The following is a 22,056-nucleotide window of genomic DNA, read 5'->3' on the forward strand; positions in this document are numbered from 1 at the left end:
CACACCAAAGCTACCAGTACAACTATGTTTATCGCAACATTATTCACCATAATTAAGATGGAGTCAACTTAGATGTCCCTCAGTAGATGAATGGATCAAGAAAATGTGATATATATAATGGAATTCTGTGTTTCTGTCAGAAATAATGACAGTTCCCCACTTGTAAAGAAATGGCAGGACTTGGAAAAAATCATATTAAGTGAAGTAAGCCAGACCCAAATAAAAATAGGTACCATGGTCTCCCTTATTTGTAATAATTAGTGTATATCTAGGATAATCTTCTCCCTTTATTATTTTTTTTTTTGGGTCCGATCGTGGGGCCTGAACTCTGGGCCTGGGTGCTGTCCCTCAGCTCTTCAGCTCAAGGCTAGCACTCTACCACTTGAGCCACAGTGCCACTTCTGGCTTTTTTCTTATGTGGTGCTGAGGAATTGAACCCAGGGCCTCGAGCATGCAAGGCAAGTGCTCTACCACTGAGCCACCTTCCCAGCCCTCAGCTCTTCAGCTTAAGGCTAACGCTCTACCACTTGAGCCACAGCACCACTTCCAGCTTTTTTCTTCTTGCTTATGTGATGCTGTGGAATCGAACCCAGGGCCTCATGCATGCAAGGCAAGCGCTCTACCACTAAGTCACCTTCCTAGCCCCATATATCTAGGATAATCTTGATAGATAAGTAGAATAGTTCAAAAGTTATGTACATATAGCTAAGATGATGCTAAGTGAAATGAACTCCAAGTCATGGACACAAGAGTTTTTTCATTGTTGCTGCTCTCAATGTACTGTGTGATTTCTTTCTTCTTTTGTGTTTTTCCCCCTATGAATTTTCACCTGTTCTCACTGCATTTGATTTTGGTACTCTGGGTATTATATATATATATATATATATATATATATATATAATATATATGTATATATACATTTATCTGAACTAGGGAAGGGAAGAGAAACAACAAAATGGTGAGACAAAGGACAAAGGGGGAATCTGTGCAACAGGCAACAAGACAATATGTTGAAAAATGATCTGTACAACTTGAGAGGGGGTGGGGGAGAGGGAAAGAGGGAGAAAAATAAGGGAGAGGGTAACAAGTTAGACAAGAAATTTAATAGCCCAATGACTATGTAAAATGATGTACATCTGACTATATGTACATGATGATGCTAAGTAAAATGAACTCCAAGACATGGACACAAGAAGGTATTTTTTTGTTATTGTTGTTTTTAATGTACTATGTGATTTCTTTTTTCTTTTGTGTTCCCCCCCTCCCATGGTTTATCCTGTTGTCACTGCAATTGATTTTGGTACCCTGAGTATTGTATATATCTAATTCAGAGAAGGGAAGGAGAACAAAATGGTGGGACAAAAGGACAAACAAAGACCCAATGCAACAGCGATACTCACAAGACAATGTGTTGGAAATGATCTATACCACTTGGGGGAGAGTATAAGGAGGATGGCATAACACAAGTTCTACAAGAAATGCACTGTCTATCTTACTTATGTAACTGTAACCCCTCTGTACATTACCTTGACAATAAAAAATTTTTCAAGCCTATAATATGGCAAATGAGAAAAATAAGTTGCTAGAGTATAGAAAATGTGGTAATGGCTGAATTAAATAGGGAGATTTTGTTCTTAGAAAATCAGACCACCAAACCCAATTTGAGAGAAGCATAGGCAGGAATGTATTGTGGAAATACTACGTGAACTAAAATTACTATCTAAAGATGAGATAAGAGTTAGGCAAATTGGAAAAAGGGAGAATATTCTGGGAAGAGAGAAAAAAGATTCCAAAATCTAGAGGGGAAAGGAGAAAGAAACCCAGTTATATCAGGAAAAAGTGAAGTATAATTAGCTAAAGAGAGAATAACTGGTAATGACTTGAAAGGGACTATAAGGGACCCTGTAGGTTAGTAAAGAGCTTGAAATTGGTCCTCCAAGCAGGAAAAGACTGTTGAAGGATTTCAAACAGGAGAGGGACATGTTCATATTTGCATTATTAGAAAAGAAATTAACTCCAGCTAGTCTTAGAATCTCAGAAGAACAAGTCTGAACATAGGGATACTATTTAGCAGGCTAGTACATTAATAACAGGTGCAACTTCATGATGATTCTTACTAAAATGGTGATAGTGGATATGGAAAGGTATCAGTAGATTTTAGACACAAAAATAAAGTTCAAAGGTGTGAATGAAAGAATTAAAAGTCATATCCTGGCTTCTTGTCCTAATCAAACCAAATAGAGATATTCTTTTCTGAGGAAATAACTGCAGCATGGGAAATAGATTTGTGTTGGGCAGATGACATTCCTGCAACACTAACAAGTAGAGATGTTCATTAAACTGATGGACCTAGAGGTTTGAAGCCTAGGACAGAAAAAAAATACAGGATCATCATTATATTAAGGGCCCCTGAATCTATATAGACAGACTAATTGCTCAGGGAGAAAGTACAGAATGGAAAGACCAGAGGATATACTGTAAATACTACAAAAATAATAACATTTAAAAATGAACAAGAAACAAGTTATTACAGACTTTAGGTACAGGGTTTCAGAAGATTAGCGATTATATTAGCCCAAGGAAGCAACTTTTTGAACCTAATCAATACTGGAGCTATAGGATGACAAAGGGGAAAAAACAGTTCTTAGTTATGCTTGATGATCCTTAGATGATTAATCAAATTAAGTCTAGAAGAGAGTTAGAAGTTTGTTCTGCAATTCCTATTTTGAATCTCTGGATAATTGTAGTGTTGTTGTCAATATGAGGTAAGCCATAAAGTTGAAGAAAATTTAAATAAGTAAAGATTGATTCACAAGTCTTTACCATTTATTCAGGTGGATTATCTCAGCCAATCCTATGGACCCTTTCCACCTATTTACCACTTAAATGTCTGTCTCCCTAGAAAGACCTCTTTGAAATGTTGAAAAAAAAAGACTCTTAAGAACAAAACGTGTTATTACTATATTTTAGTATATATAGTTATGAGACTGCTGGTTTCCTAAATATTAACACTGTTTTTTTTACAATGATTGAATCATATATCAGCATAATTCTGGTCACATGCATGTGGTTAATGAAGAGAAGCTGACTTTCATGAATAGAAATAGCAAATAATCATAATTCACTTAATTTCTAACCAGTTTCAAAGAGATACTGTCCTCTAAGAATGATCTAAATATGGAGAGTGTGAACACTCAAGAGCAAGTGCAGTCAGTGCCTAAAGTCAGTGCAAGACAATGGAGATTGAAAGCAAATAGAAAATATCAAGTGCAGAAGACTGGCTAGAAGAGAGACTAAGGCTCTCTTAGAAGCCAGAGACTACAATATCAGGTAATGCTTAATTCAAAGAGAGTATCAAACACTTTTTCTATCCTCCTTTTTTTATTTTACTATGCAATTCTAAAAGGTAGTTCCTCCACATTACCCTCACCTTCTAAGAGAATATTTTAGTTTTAAATTTATCTTCCTAGTGAAGAGATGAAAAGTGTATTTGAGGATGGTTGGAATGGGACTAGACTATAAACAGATTAAGCATAGTAGAATTAAATGAAGGAAGAAGAATTTATGATTAGCACATCATGTACCACCTAGAACAGTTTTGAATTGTACTCACTTGGTGATTCTACTGTAAAAAAGTACATTGAAACAGTTCTAAATAAACTTCCTTAATTCCTATTTGCATTACAAAACAAGCCCCCTTTTCCATTGTAAGTGTAGACACAATATTACCAAGTGACATTATCACAGATTCTAAACTTGTAATTTCATCATTACAATGAACTTTAACTCTAAATTTAATAAATACTCCAGATTGTCCATTCTGCAAGGCTGTCTGTCTTTTCTTTTTTTTTTATTGTGAGAATACCGTACAGAGGAGTCACAATTACATTGCCAAGATAACGAATACATTTCTTATCAAGCATTGTTGCCTCCTCTTTGTTTCCCCTTCCCATCCCTTCCCAAACTCCCCCCGCCCCCCACCAAAGTTATAAAGTTCGTTTTTCGACATAAAGACTTGTACATCTCATTGTTGCAATGGAGTATCTTTTCTTTTCATGACATTGTTCCCACTCCAACTTTGGGGGCTTCAGTTGCTGAGTGAAAGAACAATTAAATAACATCAGTAGATTTTTTTACATATGCAAAAGGAGATGCTGGATTAGTGAAATCAAGTCATTTAAAGCATATATGTACTTCAAGTCTTTTTTATCAGGAGAATGATTTGCATAAGAACTCCTATAAATCCCCAAAGTGACATCTATCAGGAAACTGATGCGTGTATTCAGAGCAGCTTTTTGAAAATGGGAAGTCTAGCTGCTCAGACTCATGAGGATTACCAAAGAAGTAGCCATAGAATAGTTTGGCAGTTTCTTGCAGAATAAATACAACATCGTATTATGGCATAAGTATTGTAATACACATGAGTGGCACACAGAACTGAGTCTATAATCTTGCTTAGCTCTATTCAAAAGTTTCAGAGTGTACTAAGAAATTTAAATTATTTATTAATAGCACCAGCCTGTTCTTTATTCATTCTCATAGTATTCATTTGTAGTGATCAAAACAATGTAGGAAATGATCAAAATAATTTAGTAAAATGCTCTACATGAAACAATGGAAGTACTAATTCTTTTGTGCTTTAAAATTTTAGACTATTAACTCTGTTAGCTTTGATTCTATTCATTTTATGGATAAGTAGCAAAGTTTTTCTTGTGAGCTTATTATAATTTACAAACATTAGGACATTTCTTATTTCTGAGGAGGACTGAAATGCTTTATTTTTTTCCTCTTCTCTTTACCACAAAACACCTTTATAAGAAGCTATAATCTACTTATGACTCTATTAACTAAGCACATGTATATCTTCTATATAAAACTCAATGAAATATCTCAGTGAGTACTAATATTGATAATACCTGAATCTGTAATAAGGGACATAAACATTTGTAAATATTCAATTTAAGTGTATAAAAGTGTATAGACTTGTTCATTTATATCATTTGTCTGATATTTTATCATGATACATTTACTATATTGTAATCACTAAATCAGTTTTTGTGAGTAAAACTGTTGAAATTAATAATACATTGATTCCGGTTGCAAATGAAAGCTTTGACATGATAAGATTATAAATTCATGCTGAAAATCAAGTATACCAAGTACTTTAGTTTCAAACCAAAGTGGCCATCCATATTTTATAACATAAATTGATCAAAACACTGATGCATTAAAAAATACGTTGCAGCAGGTTTGTAAGTCACATTTTGTTTTTAGATCTAGTAGCCATGGTAAACCTGTTTTGCCATCTAGTGGTAGTTTGAAGATCTCTCCATTTGTTCAAGATTTATTTCCACAGGTTCTATTTTTAGCAAGAAGTCACTATAGCAAACTGACTTAATGCTTTGACATAGCAATCATGCATAGAGAAAAAAAATAGTAAGAATTTTCCCATTTTCTCCATAGGATTATTAATTACTAGTAAGCCTCAGTATTGATGGCATTTATAAACCGACATAAAAAAATATGAAGCTCAAAGTAACACAATACTCTTGATATTTTTAGAAGAAAAGGATTCAAATGCATCAAATATGAGAAAAATTATTTAACACTTGAAACTGAAAAAGAAAAATAATCTATTGTTAAATGTATCTTTAAAACAAATAATATATTTGTTTTTTCTCTGGGAATAAGTACTATGAAAATGCCCTAAGATCCATATTCACCTGGTATGTTGTTCCTGTTCAGGTTCTCAGAATCTAGCTATAATATTATCAGAAACGTCTGTGTTACTCTAATATTTATGCAGGTAGTTATGTAGTCTGAATATCTTCCTACCTCCTTTCTTCTATTAAATTTGGTTTGTCTTCTCTCCCCATCATTTTTTTCTGATTTGATTTTTATTAGATTATTATTTTTAATATATATTTTTATTGTAAAGATACTATACAGCGGGATTACAGTTACATGAGCAAGGTAATGAGTCCAGTTCCAATTGAGCATTGTTACACCCTCCTTTATATTTCCCCTATATCCCTTTCCTCCCCATCTCCTCAAATCCTCCCCCGCCACTGTTCTCCCCTGCCCCTGCAAAGGTGTAAAGTCTTGTACATCTCATTGTTACAATGGGTCATCCTGTATCCTTATTTCAGGATTTTGTTATTTTCCTTCACCTCCCCAAATTAGAATAATGCGTGTACAAGATAAATGACACCAGAATCAAATACAGTGACAACAGGGGTGGTACCATGGGGGAAGAACATACAAAGAAACAAAAAAATCAGATAGTACATTATAAGTACATTAAGAAGAACAGAGACAAAGATAAAACCTCTTGTGTCCCTATTTTGGGGATTCATTTCGCTTAGCACCCATGATTTTTCTTTCCTTTTATTCCTGAGAAATTAGTCTTTAGAAATATTCTAAAACCAGAGAAACTTGCTTTCCATTCTCAACAAGTTGTAGATCTTGTATTGTGAAACAAAGGATTATTATAACATTTCTTAGTTTGAGTGAGGAGAGTTCTGAAAAATCTCAACTAGAATGAACTTATTAAAACATTTAGCTCTATCTACTTATCTATATTTTCTGAAACCAGATATTAGTCATAGTATTTTTGAGAAACAAATGGACCAGACTTAGATAGTAGGAAAGACTACTTATTTATCAAAGTTCAAGCAGTTAAAAATTGGGTTTATTTTCTTTTGAATCTTTTTAAAGAAGATTCTAAATGTTGAAAATGGAGAAGTCTTTCCTTATTATAAAGATAAAAGCAACTGGAAAATATATAAAGGTGTCTGACAGCTGCTAGCTTTGATAATGCTATCCTGCAGCTGTGGTAATAGTTTTTCTGGCCTCAACTATTAGAACAAATTAAAACTTCTCAGCTTGAGTAACTAAATAAGCTATTTTAAAAATTGCAGTTCAGACAACCAAAGACCCTTCAGCACTGACTAGATGAGCAGGGAGCCAATGAAAAAGTATCAAGTGTAGGGAATCTGTGTGTGGTTCTTTTACTTAGAACAGAATGAAATATCTTTGTCTTAGAAATCCATGTGGTTTTTTTTTTTTAAGTTTGACTTGTTTGTTAAACCAAATACTGGAGACAAAGTTAGATTGACCATTTGAGACTAGTGTTTGGTTTTTCTTTCACTTTCATGCTACTTCTGCAAGCTAAAGATTTCAAAGATTTTTAGTTTGAATTAATAAATGTGTATGAAAATCAAATATGTTAAGAGTTTACTATATTTTTCACATAATTTGAAACTGTAGTTTTGTTTTGGGAATTATCATATTATTGAAAATACTTTCCAGATTGCTTCTGTTTTTGTTAAAGTCTCTTGATAAAAAATTTATATAGAGCAAATTACAAGTATGTCAAGGCTATTTATAGCATAATTTAAATTTTTAGTTAATGTTAGTTACAGAACAAAAATGATCTCCCTTCTTTTTTTCCTTCCTTCCTTCCTTTCTTCCTTCCTACCATCCATAATGTAAAGTGATAAAAGGTCATTCTTTGGGAATTAAAAATGAACAGTTGCTAAATATATTTAACTAAATATATTTAATATATTTGGTGGATAATATTATCTGAAGTTTGTCTTAGAAAGCCTTTGGCCTCTTCTGTCATTTGGTAGTTGTTGTTTTTGTTGTTGTTGTTTTGTGTGTGTGTGTGTGTGTGTGTGTGTGTACTAGGCTTGAATTCAGGGTCTAAGTATTGTCCCATAGTTTTTCACTCAAGGCTGACACTCTGCCACTTGAGCCACAGTTCCACTTCTGGCTTTGGGGTAGTTAATTGGAGCTAAGAGTCTCAGGGACTTTATTGCTTGGGCTGGCTAAGAACCTCAGATCTTATCCTCCTAAATAGCTAGGATTATAGACATGAGCCATGGGTACCTGGTTCTTTTTTGTTTTAAGTAATATACCAGTAGGGGATGTTCAGGGATAATTAGCTTTATATTCTGTATCAAGGGCTTTGTATTCTTTTCCTATAAAGGACTAGAAAGTAAATAGGGCCAGAGAGTAAATATTTTAGACCTTGTGAACCACATGGTCTTTTATCACAGTCACTCGGTTCTTTTATTATGGCATAAAACCAGCCACAAATACTATGTAAATTAGCAAGCATCGTTATGTTCCAGAAAATATTTATTTACAAAAACAGGACATATTTGGCCCTCTCCTGATGTATATGGATATTGGTGAGAGAAAGTTCATGAGTGACCCACAGGGCTGTGCACCTCTCCATGTATTTGATGGACCTCTAATTTAAGAATCCTGATTGTTACTGAGCCCTTAATCTATCAGAATTCTTGAAGATGGGTAGTCTGGTATTAGAAATCTACAGGTTTAATTGTTCTTGTTCATTTTATGTTTAACAAATGAGTCGTACAAGCTGTAACTGGAGAAACACAAAGACTGCCAATGATTTTGTTTGTTTTGTTTTTTTTTATTGTAAAAATACTGTACAGAGGGGTTACAATTACATGGGCAAGGTAATGAGTACATTTCTTATCAAGCATTGTTGCCTCCTCCTTTGTTTCCCTTCCCATTCCTTCCCTCCCACCTCCCTCGCCAAAGTTTTAAAGTTCATTTTCGACATAACATCTTGTACATCTCTTAAAAAATAGTTTCCTCCTACTCATCCAACAACAAACAAAAATCCATATCCTTATAGAACATAAAAGTCTGTAAGGGAAACAAACAGTAAATAAAATTAATAATTATTTTAAAATATATGATCTATTAGTAATAAGGACTCTGGAGGAAAATAAAAAGTAAGGTTAAATAAGCACCACTCCAAAGTTTTGTTTAAGGTGGTCAGAAAAGGACTCATTAAAAAAGATATCGTTTCAGTAAAGATTTGAAGGAAATAAGGAAACAAATCTTTTGATAAATAGGAAAATACTGTTATAAGTAGAGAAACAAACAAGCCCTGGGTTCAAAGCATGACCTTTTTTTTCTTTTTCAAAGAACAAGGAGATCTGGATAGTTAAAATTGTTTGTAAACTGGGGTGAATAGATATGAAGTTGTAGGTTACAGAAAGCCTTACTGAGTAGAACATTGTAGGTTCTTATACATGCTTCAAATTTTACTCTCTCTGTGTGGGCTTTTAACAGAATCCTGTTGACTATATGTTGAGATTAATCTGTATAAGGAAAATGTAGAAACAAGACCAGGTTGGATTTCATTACATGGTCCTCGACAAGAGAATAATGCTACCAAGGTAGTAGCAGAGAAAAAGTGACTGGATTCTCTACATATATTGAAGTTACAGCAAACAGATTTTGGTGACAGTCTGGAATTTTGTTGGAGAGATTAAAAAGACAAGTCAAGGATGACTGCAGAGATATTTGGCATGCTTTCAGCTGGAAAAAAAAGAGTTGACATTTATTCGTAGAGGTAAAACTTCAAGAAAAAGTATGAGAAGAAAGTTCAGAATTTTAATCATGAATGTGCTAAGGATATATGGCTATTAATCATACCAGTGATATTGAGTAAAGGATAAGATACCGGAGCATGGATATTTTTGGTTGAGACAGGCTGGAATGTAATTTTATAAGTCATTAGCATAGGGATTATATTTAAAGCTATGAGCCTAGATGCCAATACCCAGGTAGTGGGTGTAGTTGGAGAAAAGAAACTATACAATGAGAAATTCCAGGGAGTTCAACATTAAGAAGTCAAGAAGATGGAAAAGTAGCATCAAAGAACTAAGAAAGAATAACACGGGCTGGGAAGTTGGCTCAGTGGTAGAGTGCTTGCCTTGTATGCATGAAGCCCTGGGTTCAACTCCTTAGTACCACATAAGCAGAAAAAAGCCGGAAGTGGTGCTGTGACTCGATTGGTAGGGAGCTAGCCCTGAGCTGAAGAGCTGAGGGACAGCACCCAGGCTCAGAGTGTATCCCCCGCAACCAACAAAAAAAAGAAAAGGAAAGGAAAGAAAGGAAGAAAGGAAAGAAAGAAAAAAGAAAGGAAGGAAGGAAGAACAAATGAATAGGAAAAGAATCAAGTGGCATGGTATGCTGCAAACCAAATAAAGTGTTCAAGGAGGAGAATGTTCAGCTGTGTAAAGTAATGTAGAAAGCTTTAATATCAAACAAACTTTTAGATGCAACAATAATTTATTTGAAGATCTATTCTTTAGAAAAATACCCATATAGTTCACATGTGAACTAAGTAACTTTAAATATGGATTTCTTTATAACCACATCACCAAACGAATGTGGTACTATGATTTTGTTTCTAAGGAAAATAAAAGTGTTTATAATTAGCCAGTTATATTAGAAGACCAAGCTATAGGCCAATGTCTTTAATAAATACTTTAACCTGTTGGGCATTTGAAAGGATTACTGTTTACTCAGAAAATTTTCTAACATCAGGGTACCAGCAGGGGAACAAGAAGGATGCATTGTAGAAGACCTTAACTACCCATCTCAAAGAAGCCAAAACAGTGTATGTCTTTGCATATTTTGAAATACAGATTGACTTAAAAATAATAAATATATCCTATATATTTATTAACACATACATATAAATATACAAATATAAAATGGTTAATTTTATAGAATGTTATTTAAACATTTACAGTGTTTTAGACTAGTCCCTATTTACAATCCAGAAGTCTGCGGTATACCTATCCCCAATGATTATATGATAATATAATGAGAAATAGTCTCATCTCTTGAAAAGGCTGTAATGTACGGGACCAATTTTGATGTTTAGATTGAATCCATATCAAAATATGTATTCTGCTTTTAACACTGTGCTGTGTAGGATTAGCCTTGCCAAAATACCATCAAGGAAACCGGGTCTGTTATTACTTTACAGTTATTTTATGTGAGTTATTTTAATTAAGTGTTGATGATGATAAGAATATCTAAGATGTATGGGAGACAAACTACATACTTATGCTGATCAGCAGAATATGCCAGTACAAGTATGTCATTTTGTGAGCTAAATTAGTTTAGTACTAGTTGGAATTAAAATGTGTTAATCAAGAGTGTCTTATTCATTGGGGTGTCAGTAATGTCTGATGGAGATGTTCATGAAAAACAGAAGAGGAACTAAACAAATTAAGATGTATGAATTATAACGGAAGTTTAAATTCACTTGATGTATAATTTATGCATCATTACTTTTCTGCAGAAAATTCATGAAACATTTCATGGAATTATAAAAATAAAAATGTAAACATTCATATGAAATATAGCCTAGTTGAAATAAGGAAGTTACAATATGCTAAGGTTTTTCCAAAACATGATTTCCAATATTATTTATTATTAGTAGCATAAGACTTCAAAGAAAGTTAATCCGTTTAATTTAAGGGGATTATTGCAAGTAAAATATATAATAGAAGTCTATATTAGAAAATCATTTAAAAGAATTTAAAATATAAATACAAAAATAGTTTGTAAAATAATGTTTATACTTTTGGTTAAATTTATAGTAAGTATATTTTATTCACTTGCTAAGACTGTGAACCCCATGAATAAATAATTATATCTTGTCATATTTTTCATATTCTAAAAGATATTTTAAACTGTAGAATTATTTTATTATCAAATTATGTCCTAGTTTGCTCAAAACACTATATTGAAAATATGAAAGACTGTTACTATTTTTACATAGGACCAAGAGATACATATATTTGATACTTGAGTAGTGAATGAAATTACTGAAGATAGCCCATATTTTTCCAGGTTGTATTTTACTTTGTACTTTGAATCTTTACCTGAGTGTTCAGGGAAAAGCAAATTACTTTTTGGCAAACAATCATTTTCTTACAGGTTTTTGGTCTAAAGATAGTTAAACACAATAGGGTACTAAGAAAGCAGACTATTTAGCCAAGCTCCAGTGGCTGCTCACACCTAAAATCCTAGTTATTTAGGAAGCTGAGAGCCAGAGGATTACAGTTTGAAGCCAGCACAGCAACCTTAAATGGTAGAGGGGCAGCCTAGTTAGTGTGAGAACCTGTCCTCAAACCCAGTACTATCACCAGAAAAAGTAATAAAGGGAAAGAAAGCAGTTTGGTTTTGTGTGTGTGTGTGTGTGTGTGTGTGTGTGTGTGTGTGTGTGTGTGTGTGTGTGTGTGTGTGTGTGTGTGTGTGTGTGTGTGTGTGTGTGTGTGTGTGTTTAACTCAAATGCTGAAGTTTTTCTTAGTGAAACATGTTTTTGCAAATCTGTTGCTGAGACTTGGTATAAGAATTACAAGCTTTTGGGCTGGGAAGGTGACTCAGTGGTAGAGCGCTTGCCTTGCATGCATGAGGCCCTGGGTTCAATTCCTCAGTACCACATAAGCAAAAAAGAAAAAAGCTGGAAGTGGCGCTGTGGCTCAAGTGGTAGAGCACTAGCCTTGAGCTGAAGAGCTAAGGGACAGCGCCCAGGCCCAGAGTTCAGGCCCCACGACCCCCAAAAAAAGAAATACAAGCTTTCATAATATATTTTAAAATATTAGTATCAGAATAGAAATGTGACATTAGTTGAGACTAACAGCCAACCAGTTAACTGCTATCTAGAATTGTTAGCAGTTCTAATGGCTGGTCTATGCTTCAGGAAAAGACAAATAAGTTTCCAAACATTTCTGCTCAAGTCATGAATAAGTTGCCTAGTATACTTTTTATACCCAAAGGTGGTTAATTACTAAATATGTCTACTTAGTAGAACCACTGGTAGAACCATTAGTAGTAGTAGTACTATTATTTTAAATAGGACACTACAGAAACAGAAAAATCTGACCACAGAAGTAGAAAATAGAAGCCCTTATTAGTCATCTAAATTATAAGCTCTGTTAATATGTTCATATAGATATTGTAATTATAATTCCATATCTTCTTGAGGTTACTCTCTGTTCATTCTTAATATTACTAGGTTGTCTGGAAGATACAATTTATCCTATTTTGGCAGAATTTTTCTATGTGGACATATTTTATAAACACTTTTTTCATTAAATAACCAGAGGTTTACTCTTTACAATAGGTAAAGGTATTACTTTTTTTGTTGTTGTTGGTCGTGGGGCCTGAACTCTGGGCCTGGGCGCTGTCCTTCAGCTCTTCGGCTCAAGGCTAGCGCTCTACCACCTTAGTCACACAGCATCACTTCTGGTTTTCTGAGTGGTTTATTGGAGATAAGAGGCTCATGAACTTTCGTGACTGGGTTGGCTTTGAACCCAGATCCTCAGATCTCAGCCTCCTGAGTAGCTAGGATTACAGGCGTGAGCCTCCTGTGCTGGCTTAGGTATTACTTTTAATGAAACAAATAAAGAGACCAAGTGAGATTTTACATACAAGGACTACAGCTTAATGCATCCTTGCCTGGTTTTAAGAGATTTCCATCATTGTTGTTCATGACTGTCAATGCATCATTAATCAACCAAACAAATATGTACTGGATGCTTGCTCTGTATATTCTAAGACTGTACCAACTGCTTCATTCCCTTCCTCAAGAACCTCATTATAAGTTATCACATTATGATGGACATTTTTATTATAATGGGGATGATCTTCTAATAATATCACATCCATTTATCACCATTCTCTACCTGTTGTCAAGTCTCTGCTAGAATTTATCATAAAAACACAAATAAAACAGAATGTAGGTATTATGCAAACTCCACCAAATATGTTTAAGAAAAAAAATAGAACTTGTTAAATTTATTTTATTCATGGTATTCCTTTTAGTCAGGATTGTCAAGATCACATGCTAATTAGTGCTTTACATGCATATTAACTTGCTTACCTGAAATCTCACTGTGTTTTCAATTTTTCGTATTTGAGTGGTAGCAAGGGTAAGGAAGTCTACATTAAATGAATGGCTGCACAGTTGCTGGGAGGCCTGAGAGGAAATGCTAAGTCAAGCAGTTTGTTTATGGTTAGTGGTCATTACTTGAAGGGTATGTACATGTCATTATTCTATAAATAGCCATTTTTGAAGCAGAGAAGGAAAAGTCTATCTATCTATCTATCTATCGAAGATAAACTGTGAGTTAAGAAATTTCATCTTTGAGTCTTTTGCACAAAAGAAAGTTGGTCTAGTAAACTCTTAAAATCCTATTTTTTTAAATATATCGAAAAGAAATTCAAATATTAGGTCACATTTTATTATAAATGTTATAAATATTATAAAGGGGAAGGGTTAAAGGAAAATCTCCTTTTGAGAAACATTAAAATTCCATGACTAATACATTAGAAAATAATAATTCTTTAAACTTCATTGACATTCTTTTTGAAATAAAAATGATTGTAAATGCTTTTTTTCTGCTCTAAAATACTACTTGGGGGAAACAGTCTGGACACATGGTTTGTGTTTTTGTTAGAATATTTTCATTTCATTTTTATCATCAATATTTATTGGTTTTATGATGGCTTTTTTCTTTGTTTTGGATTATGCTATTTCTTATAGACTATATCTGTCAGTTTGGACTACTGTTATAAAAATATCACAGACAACCTTGTTTAAACAACAGAATTTATTTCTCAGAGTTCTGAGGTAGGAACATTCAAGATCAAGTTGGCAGTGAATTCAGTTCCTGCTGAGGGCCATCTTTCTGGTATGCAAACAGTAGTTTGCTTTTATGGGTGTGAGGCAGGAGAGGGAAGAATGGAGGGAGAGAAACTAATCCCATTCCTAAAGGCTTTATCCTCACTATCTATAAATATGTTCCAAAGGCCACACCTCCAAATACCATCACACTGGATATTAGTTTCAGCGTATTAAGTCTGTGGGTATATAAACATTTTGTTCACAACATACATAACAAAAAATATACAAACAATAACTTTTACCTCCAACTGCAATTTCTGTTAGATTACTAATTCTGCTACCAGAATTTCCCTTATATTATAAACAACATAATCTTTATCTTTTATCTAATTTGGAAAATTTTTAAAGTGTAGCTTTGATTTTCAATCATTCATAGTAACACTTCTTGTTCTGTCATTTGTGGATGATATAATATGACTCTAAGGAAGACATCAGGTTGAAATATTTATTTTCTTTGGGTTTTCATTGATAAATTGCAATTTGCTGAAGAGAACATTTCTATTTGTTACAGATAGGTGAATTAGTGTAGAGAACAATTATTCCAGGAAATTGTTTCTCCTATACTTATCAGACTATGCATGTAAAACATCCTAAGGAGAGGGCAGCGATTTTTATCTACTTTGTTCACTGATAACTACCACCCACATAGGTAGGATTTCATAAGCTTTGTTGAATGAATGAACTACACCAAACATTCTAATCAGTAAGTTCTATTCTTTTTTTTCCCCCATTTGACCTTTAGTATAACAACAAAGAAGAACATCATTGTTTGCTAGAATAGTTCTTTTTAACTATGATTTCCTTTTCTCAAAGACATGGTAAAAATTTTCTTTCTCATTGATAAAGATGGTTTGTGTCTTGTGTGTATATGCTTTTATCCTTACCCCATATTTTAATTCTACCCCTACACACTTCAGGTATTTAAACTACCTACAATATACTCATCTTTAGATTTAAGGGTTAACACAGAATCCTGAATACTTTATTTTATGAAGGATTTTGGAAGTCAATTTGTGCAGTTCCCTTATTTTCAGGTTGAGAAAACTAACATCTTCAAAGCTTATCACACCAAGCTCATTCTGTTAAATAGTAGTAGTTGTAGAAAAACTAGAGTGCAGGTCCTTTGCTCGTTATAAATAACTTTTTAAAAAGGGATTTAATGTCATTTTTAAACAACAGAATGAAACAAAAAATAAACAGTGCCCCAAATATAAAAAGTAAGCTCTCAGAACTAAAGACTCTTTGAACAGGTTCTTTAAAGAGTACAGCCAGTACTAAAATATCTGCCAACAGATAGAATTTGTACTAACAGTACATATAATCTCTAGGACAGATTAGCATTTTACATAAATTCGTTTGTTTTATTATCTTGAATCATATTTGGAAGCAAATTGGCTTTTAAATGGGGAAATGCAGATATTAGATATTCTCACTTGCCCCCATGCATAATTCTCAGAAGCTTCTACTGTGTCACATGAGGTAATCAATTTCAGGATCAATCTGAATGGTAAGAGCCTGTATTGTAACAACTAATTTTATGTTAAAGTACTTAAAGCAAAACGATCTTTAGATAAAAGTAGATTTTTATCAAAATAACCTAGACTATCATCACTGTATGCTTTAATTATATATTTGCATATACGCAAGTCAAGTTTGTGGGTTACTTTTTCTTTCCTTTCTCTCCTAAACACATAATTTGCACTTTTTCTTTCTTTCTTTCTTTTTTCTTTTCTTTTTTTGTCGGTCATGGGGCCTGAACTCTGGGCCTAGGCCACTGTCTCTCAGCTCTTCAACTCAAAGCTAGCACTTTACCATGTGAGCCACAACACCACTTCCAGCTTTTCTGCTTATGTGGTGCTGAGGAATTGAACTCTGGGCCTCATGCGTGCAAGGCAAGCACTCTACCACTGAGCCACCTTCCCAGCCCCATAATTTGCATTTTTTAAAAGAAGATACCTCCACATATATTGACCATACCTAACATCAGTCTTTTTAGGACTTCAGAGTCAGGAAAGTACAGATAATCCCATTAACATACATTCATCCCCAAAGGCTATCCATTAGAAGGAAAATATCATCCCTTCTAATATTCAAATAAATTAACACTTGAATATCTTTTTACATTGAGATGAACATACTGATCTCATGTGCTCTATTTCAAAAGAGACATTTAATATTTGTCTCAATTTTTGGAATCTAGTAATTTTTTGTATTTCATTTCAAAGTGACTTTGGCCAAGCATGATGATTTATACCTGTAAGCACAGCTCCTCAGGAGTAAGAGAAGATTGTATACTTAGGGAAAGAGCTCACTGGTGTTAACTCCTCAGAACAACTAATGAACTGTTCAACAAAATGAATACCAGGAAGTAGAAATATATTGGGGGCAGGGAATGAGAGGGGCACAGGAATGGAGGGAGAAAGGGTGAACAAATACAGCTATTATATTCAATATACATTATGTAAAGCTTGAACTATATAATTTGAGCATCCAGATGGGAAGGTATGAAGTGGGTATGAATGAAGGAAAGGTTGCCATTGATCAAGAAACATCATATTCATAACCTGACTTATGGACTAGAAATTTCTTTGTACAACTTCTTAACAATAAAAAGTAGGTAAAAAATTCTGGTCAATCTTAAATGATAGCAAACCCATAATGAAACAAAGTCAGAGCTTATTTCGGCTCCTGGAAAAGAAGCTTCTTTGCCATTTAATGAAATGCAAAAGCAGAAAAGGTCCAAAGCTATGTACATATGATTATATAAAATGATGTTAAGCAAAATGAATCCCAAGATAGGGACCCAAGAGGTTTTTTCTTTCTTGTTATTGTTTCTAACGTATTTATAATGTGATTTTTTTGTTTCTTTGTATGTTCCTCCCTTATGGTATAACCCCTGTTTTCACTGTATTTGATGTCGGTGCCCTGCATCTTGTATATACACTTCTCTAATTTGGAGAGGGGAAGGGAAAAAACAAAATGCTTAAATAGGGATACAGATTGACCCATTGTAACAATGAGATGCACAAGACACTATGTTGAAAAACAAACTTTACAATTTTGGGGGGGGGGGAGTGTAGTTGTGGAAGTGGGAGGGAAGGGATGGTAGGGGAAAAACAAAGGAGGAGATAACAAAGCATGATAGAAAATGTACTCATTATCTTGTTCATGTAACTGTAACCCCTCTGTACAGTATTTTTACAATAAAACATAAAAATAAAAAATATAAAAAGAAAAGATGAAATTTGTAAACTTTAAAATTATTAAGGGAAAGCATTAAGCAAATATTTCAACTCAATGAAAAGTATCTATTCAGAAGTTAATTTGTGTAACAAAATAACAAGCTTTCTCCTGAAGTCTTAAGATTACATCACCTTTTCTTAGTCCTATTTGTTAGCAATTAGCTGTCATTATTTGTATTTTAAAAAGTTTTCGTTGTACTCACTTTAGTCATTCTTAATGTTTTTAGCAATTTCTTTGGGAATTTTCCAAATGTTTTCCAAGGTAAAAAAAAAAAAAAGGTGATATTTTTCTTGGACATATTTATTTTAGTGAAGGCACCCACAGGAAGGAAAGTAAAATGCTTTATGCTTTAGAGTTAATTGTAAAAAAATTTAAGTAGTTTACTTGCAGATATGCATTTTATATCATGCTGCTTTTGTTTTGTTTATCTTTTTTACTTCAATAGCCTTTTATGTCACCTCGTTACCCTGGAGGTCCACGGCCCCCACTGAGGATACCTAATCAGGTAAGATTTGTGTACTACTTACGTTTTTGTTTTTGTTTTTCTTTTAATCAACAAAGAAAACACCACAAGTACTTCTTTTTCTATAAAAATATAAGAATATCCCTTCTCTAGTTCACCTAATGCTACTTCCAGTAATATATTATCTACTTTAAAGACTGGCTATTTCTATGAATAGTTTTGTTGGGAACACAGCCACGTAGATCCATTTAATTATTGTCTGTTACTACTTTTATATTACAATACAGATTTGAGTAGTCAGGTCAAGAACTATATGTGGCTTGCAACCCTAAAGCTATCTGGATTGTTTCAGAGAGAAAAAGTTCACTCACCATTGAAGTCTATCTCATACTGTGAACTTAATTTTAAAGGTTTGTATAATTTTGGTAAATGTTGATTGTCCTCTCAATCAAAAGGTTGCAGTACTGTGAACATTTCTTAGGAACATATTTTGGTTTAGTATAATATAGCCTCAACATCATGATTTAATATTTATATAATTTTGCCTAGTTGTAATGGCATCTCAAACAAATAACTAGCTGTTTCTTGGGATTAAACCTATCAGTAAATATTTAACAATAAATCTCCTAATCTCTTTTTTCTTAAAGATTTAAGCTTGAAAATGTTCTGTTTTCAAGTAGGTTTTAAAATCAATACAATAAACACTTATTTACTAAAGAGAATAAAGCACAATTTTTACTTGCAATGAGTTTACAGTTTAGTTTTAGGGTATAGCCAATATGTACATGTGTATATAATGCACTAGGAAATTTAAATCTCATCAATATAGAATCTTTATAAGAAGGAAATTATCTTAACATTTTCTCTAATTCTGTTGTTTGCATACATCAATGGTATTTAATTTAATTTTACTTTAACACATAAAGTAAAATCAGAATAATTTCTCCTTGTTATTCTTAACCTCTTAGCACATCTAAATTTTTCGCTACCGAAAATGGAACAAGAAAGTTGCAGTAACTAATTAACTTAATAGCAACAGAATTCTATTTCTCTGCTCCAAACTCATATTGAAATTACACTGTGTCTTTGAAGTGTCCTAATTTGCTGACTTTCCCTGCTTTAAGTGCACATCAGGGAGTACCAACACCCAGGATCCACCCGTAGGGATATATTCAAGCAGGAGGCAGCACTGGGTTGTCCAGTGATTTCAGTGCTTGGCAGGTCTCAAGTTAGCAGCTGGGACATTTTTCTCCTACAGACTCAATCTGTAAGCAGTACATTGGGCCAGGGGTACATGGCATGAAATAAAGACAGAAAAGTACACAGATGCCACTTATGCCAGCATATGGGAATTTACTCTGTGGGTGAACCTTTGTCTATTGACAGTCAAATCTACTTTTATAGATGTCTGAGTATTTAAATTTTTCTTTATAAAAGATAAAAATATGTTTATCTTATTAGTATCTTTAAGATGTTTCAAATACCCCATCCCTAACTTTTGGTATATTATAGATATAAAAGTTTCCAGAAAATCTGAATTAGAAAAATGTGAAATTCTTGTTATATTATTCATATATTTTTAACTATACAATTAGTTCTATAGTAATGATGGATATATGCTGAAAATATGATAAAATTATGGAGTTGTGTTCATTTGATATTCTTGACATTTCTCTCATGTATAAAATACTGTACTAGGTATTATATTCTTTCGAGAATATAAGACATACTTTTAAGAATAGTCAGTGGTATCAATTTGAATCTATAAACTTAATTTATTTGAAGATTTTTTAAACCACATATGTATTATCATTGGAGTTTCTAAAGATACAATTAAAATGTATTTTAAAGCATAGCTATGTTTGTCAAGTCAGTGCCCCCGAGACAGACAGACAGACAGACAGACAGACACACACACACACACACACACACACACACACACACACACACTTTGCTAATTCATATAGATATTAGTTGAACTTACATAATTTATATTTGTGCTATTTTAAAAAATAATTGTACTGGTAATGTAAATAATAGTATTTTAAGAAAATTTTCAAGAGCATAACTTTTTAAGCACAAAGCTGATTCTTCAGTTTTATTATGCAGTCATTAAATGGAGTTGTCCTAACTTTGTTAATTAATTTGAATGAATATAAAAATAAGAAAAAAGCTTTTAAGTTGAGTTTTAATTTAATCTACTAAAACTTTTCCTTATTATAGATTGTACCTAAGAAATTAGACAATTAAATAAGTTCTTCAGTGCTATCGGCTAGGCATTTTGAATATGTGAAAGTTATTCTGTTAGTAAACAGGCGCTTCACAATTTAAAATTACTGGTCATTAGACTATAGATTTTAGTTTAAACTTTGCTGAAATGATTTTTACGTCTCTAGACTAAATTTGTAATGGCTTATACTATTTGTTCATTTATAAGACTGAATTTTAGAAATCTCACATATCAATGTGTTGAAACTATATAGAAAAGAATATATTAGAAATATAAAAAGAGCAATATATAGAAAAATACATAGAAGAAACGGAAACAGATAGTAGTAAATTGCTCCTAAAATGATGAAAGTTAAGTCACAAAAAGTAAAATACAGGGGCTGGGAAGGTGGCTCAGTGGTAGAGTGCTTGCCTTGCATGCATGAGGCCCAGGGTTTGATTCCTCAGCACCACATAAGCAGAAAAAGCCAGAGTGGTGCTGTGGCTCAAGTGGTAGAGCGCTCACCTTGAGCTAAAGAGCTGAAGGACAGTGCCGAGGCCCAAAGTTCAGGCCTCAAGACCACCACCAACAACAACAACAAAAAGTAAAATACAACAAAGAGTTAATGTATACAAAGAAACACGAAGTATAGAAACAGAATGACCTAATCATACAAGTTTACATTGAAATTGGTTCAGCTCTTTGAAAGCTCTGTGTTGTTGAAGCATCTATTACCTGAAGTAGAGCAGCTCTTTACCCTTTGCATAGATAAAATACCTAGTTGCAAAAACTCACAGCATGTATTCTACACTATGAGGAGGAATAAAGATAGCCTGAAACTCAGAAATTGTCGATGAATGATGCCAACAATAAATCGCTGACTTATTTTGGGAATTTGAAAAATCCATACCTTACTTACTATTCCTCAAACAATACAAATAGATACATGAATTGATAACAGAAAATGGGAATTTGCTGTTCTAAAAGCATTCTACCTCTGACAGTAGTATTCAGATCTTCAAAAATATCTGCCAAGGGGCTGGGAAGGTGGCTCAATGGTAGTGCGCTTGCCTTGCATGCATGAGGCCCTGGTTCGATTCCTCAGCACCACATAAGAAAAAAGAAAAAAGCTGGAAGTGGCGCTGTGGCTCAAGTGGTAGAGCGCTAGCCTTGAGCTGAAGAACTGAGGGACAGCACCCAGGCCCAGAGTTCAGGCCCCACAACCGGACCCCCCCCAAAATATATATATGTCTGCCAATACATAGGTGAGCAGTTAAAAATGATATATTTAAATAATGAAACAGCATGCAGATATTAAAAGATATGCTATAGAATTAAATTTATTGATATTCTGAAGTGTATATGATTCATTACCATACACTAAAAAAAAAGCTCAAAGCATGTATTTCTCACCCTTACCATATGAGAGTTTTCTCTCATTCACTATGCATCTCTCATCATACACATGCTCATAAATTTCAAGATGACTGTAAAAAAAAAACTATATGCTTTATTTCTAGGTTGGGAAATTTTGAATTTTTTAAAAAAGAAATTTAGTATTTTTAAAATTTCATTAAGCACACATATTGCATTTATAATTG

General features: G+C 33.4%; 1 protein-coding gene across 2 annotated transcripts in view; it reads left to right on the plus strand.

The window, feature by feature from the left end:
• The window catches only part of Ssbp2 (single stranded DNA binding protein 2), a 242,450-nt gene that overhangs the window by 163,084 nt on the left and 57,310 nt on the right, over positions 1 to 22,056 (plus strand). For both annotated transcript variants that reach the window (XM_042690759.1, XM_042690758.1), the window contains one exon: positions 18,229 to 18,288. In XM_042690759.1, the coding sequence (XP_042546693.1) occupies positions 18,229 to 18,288 (60 nt within the window). The remainder of the gene's footprint in view (positions 1 to 18,228; positions 18,289 to 22,056) is intronic.

The sequence above is a fragment of the Dipodomys spectabilis genome, unplaced genomic scaffold, assembly GCF_019054845.1.
Source record: "Dipodomys spectabilis isolate Male_0828 unplaced genomic scaffold, ASM1905484v1 ptg000140l, whole genome shotgun sequence".
In the NCBI taxonomy this organism is placed as follows: domain Eukaryota; kingdom Metazoa; phylum Chordata; class Mammalia; order Rodentia; family Heteromyidae; genus Dipodomys; species Dipodomys spectabilis.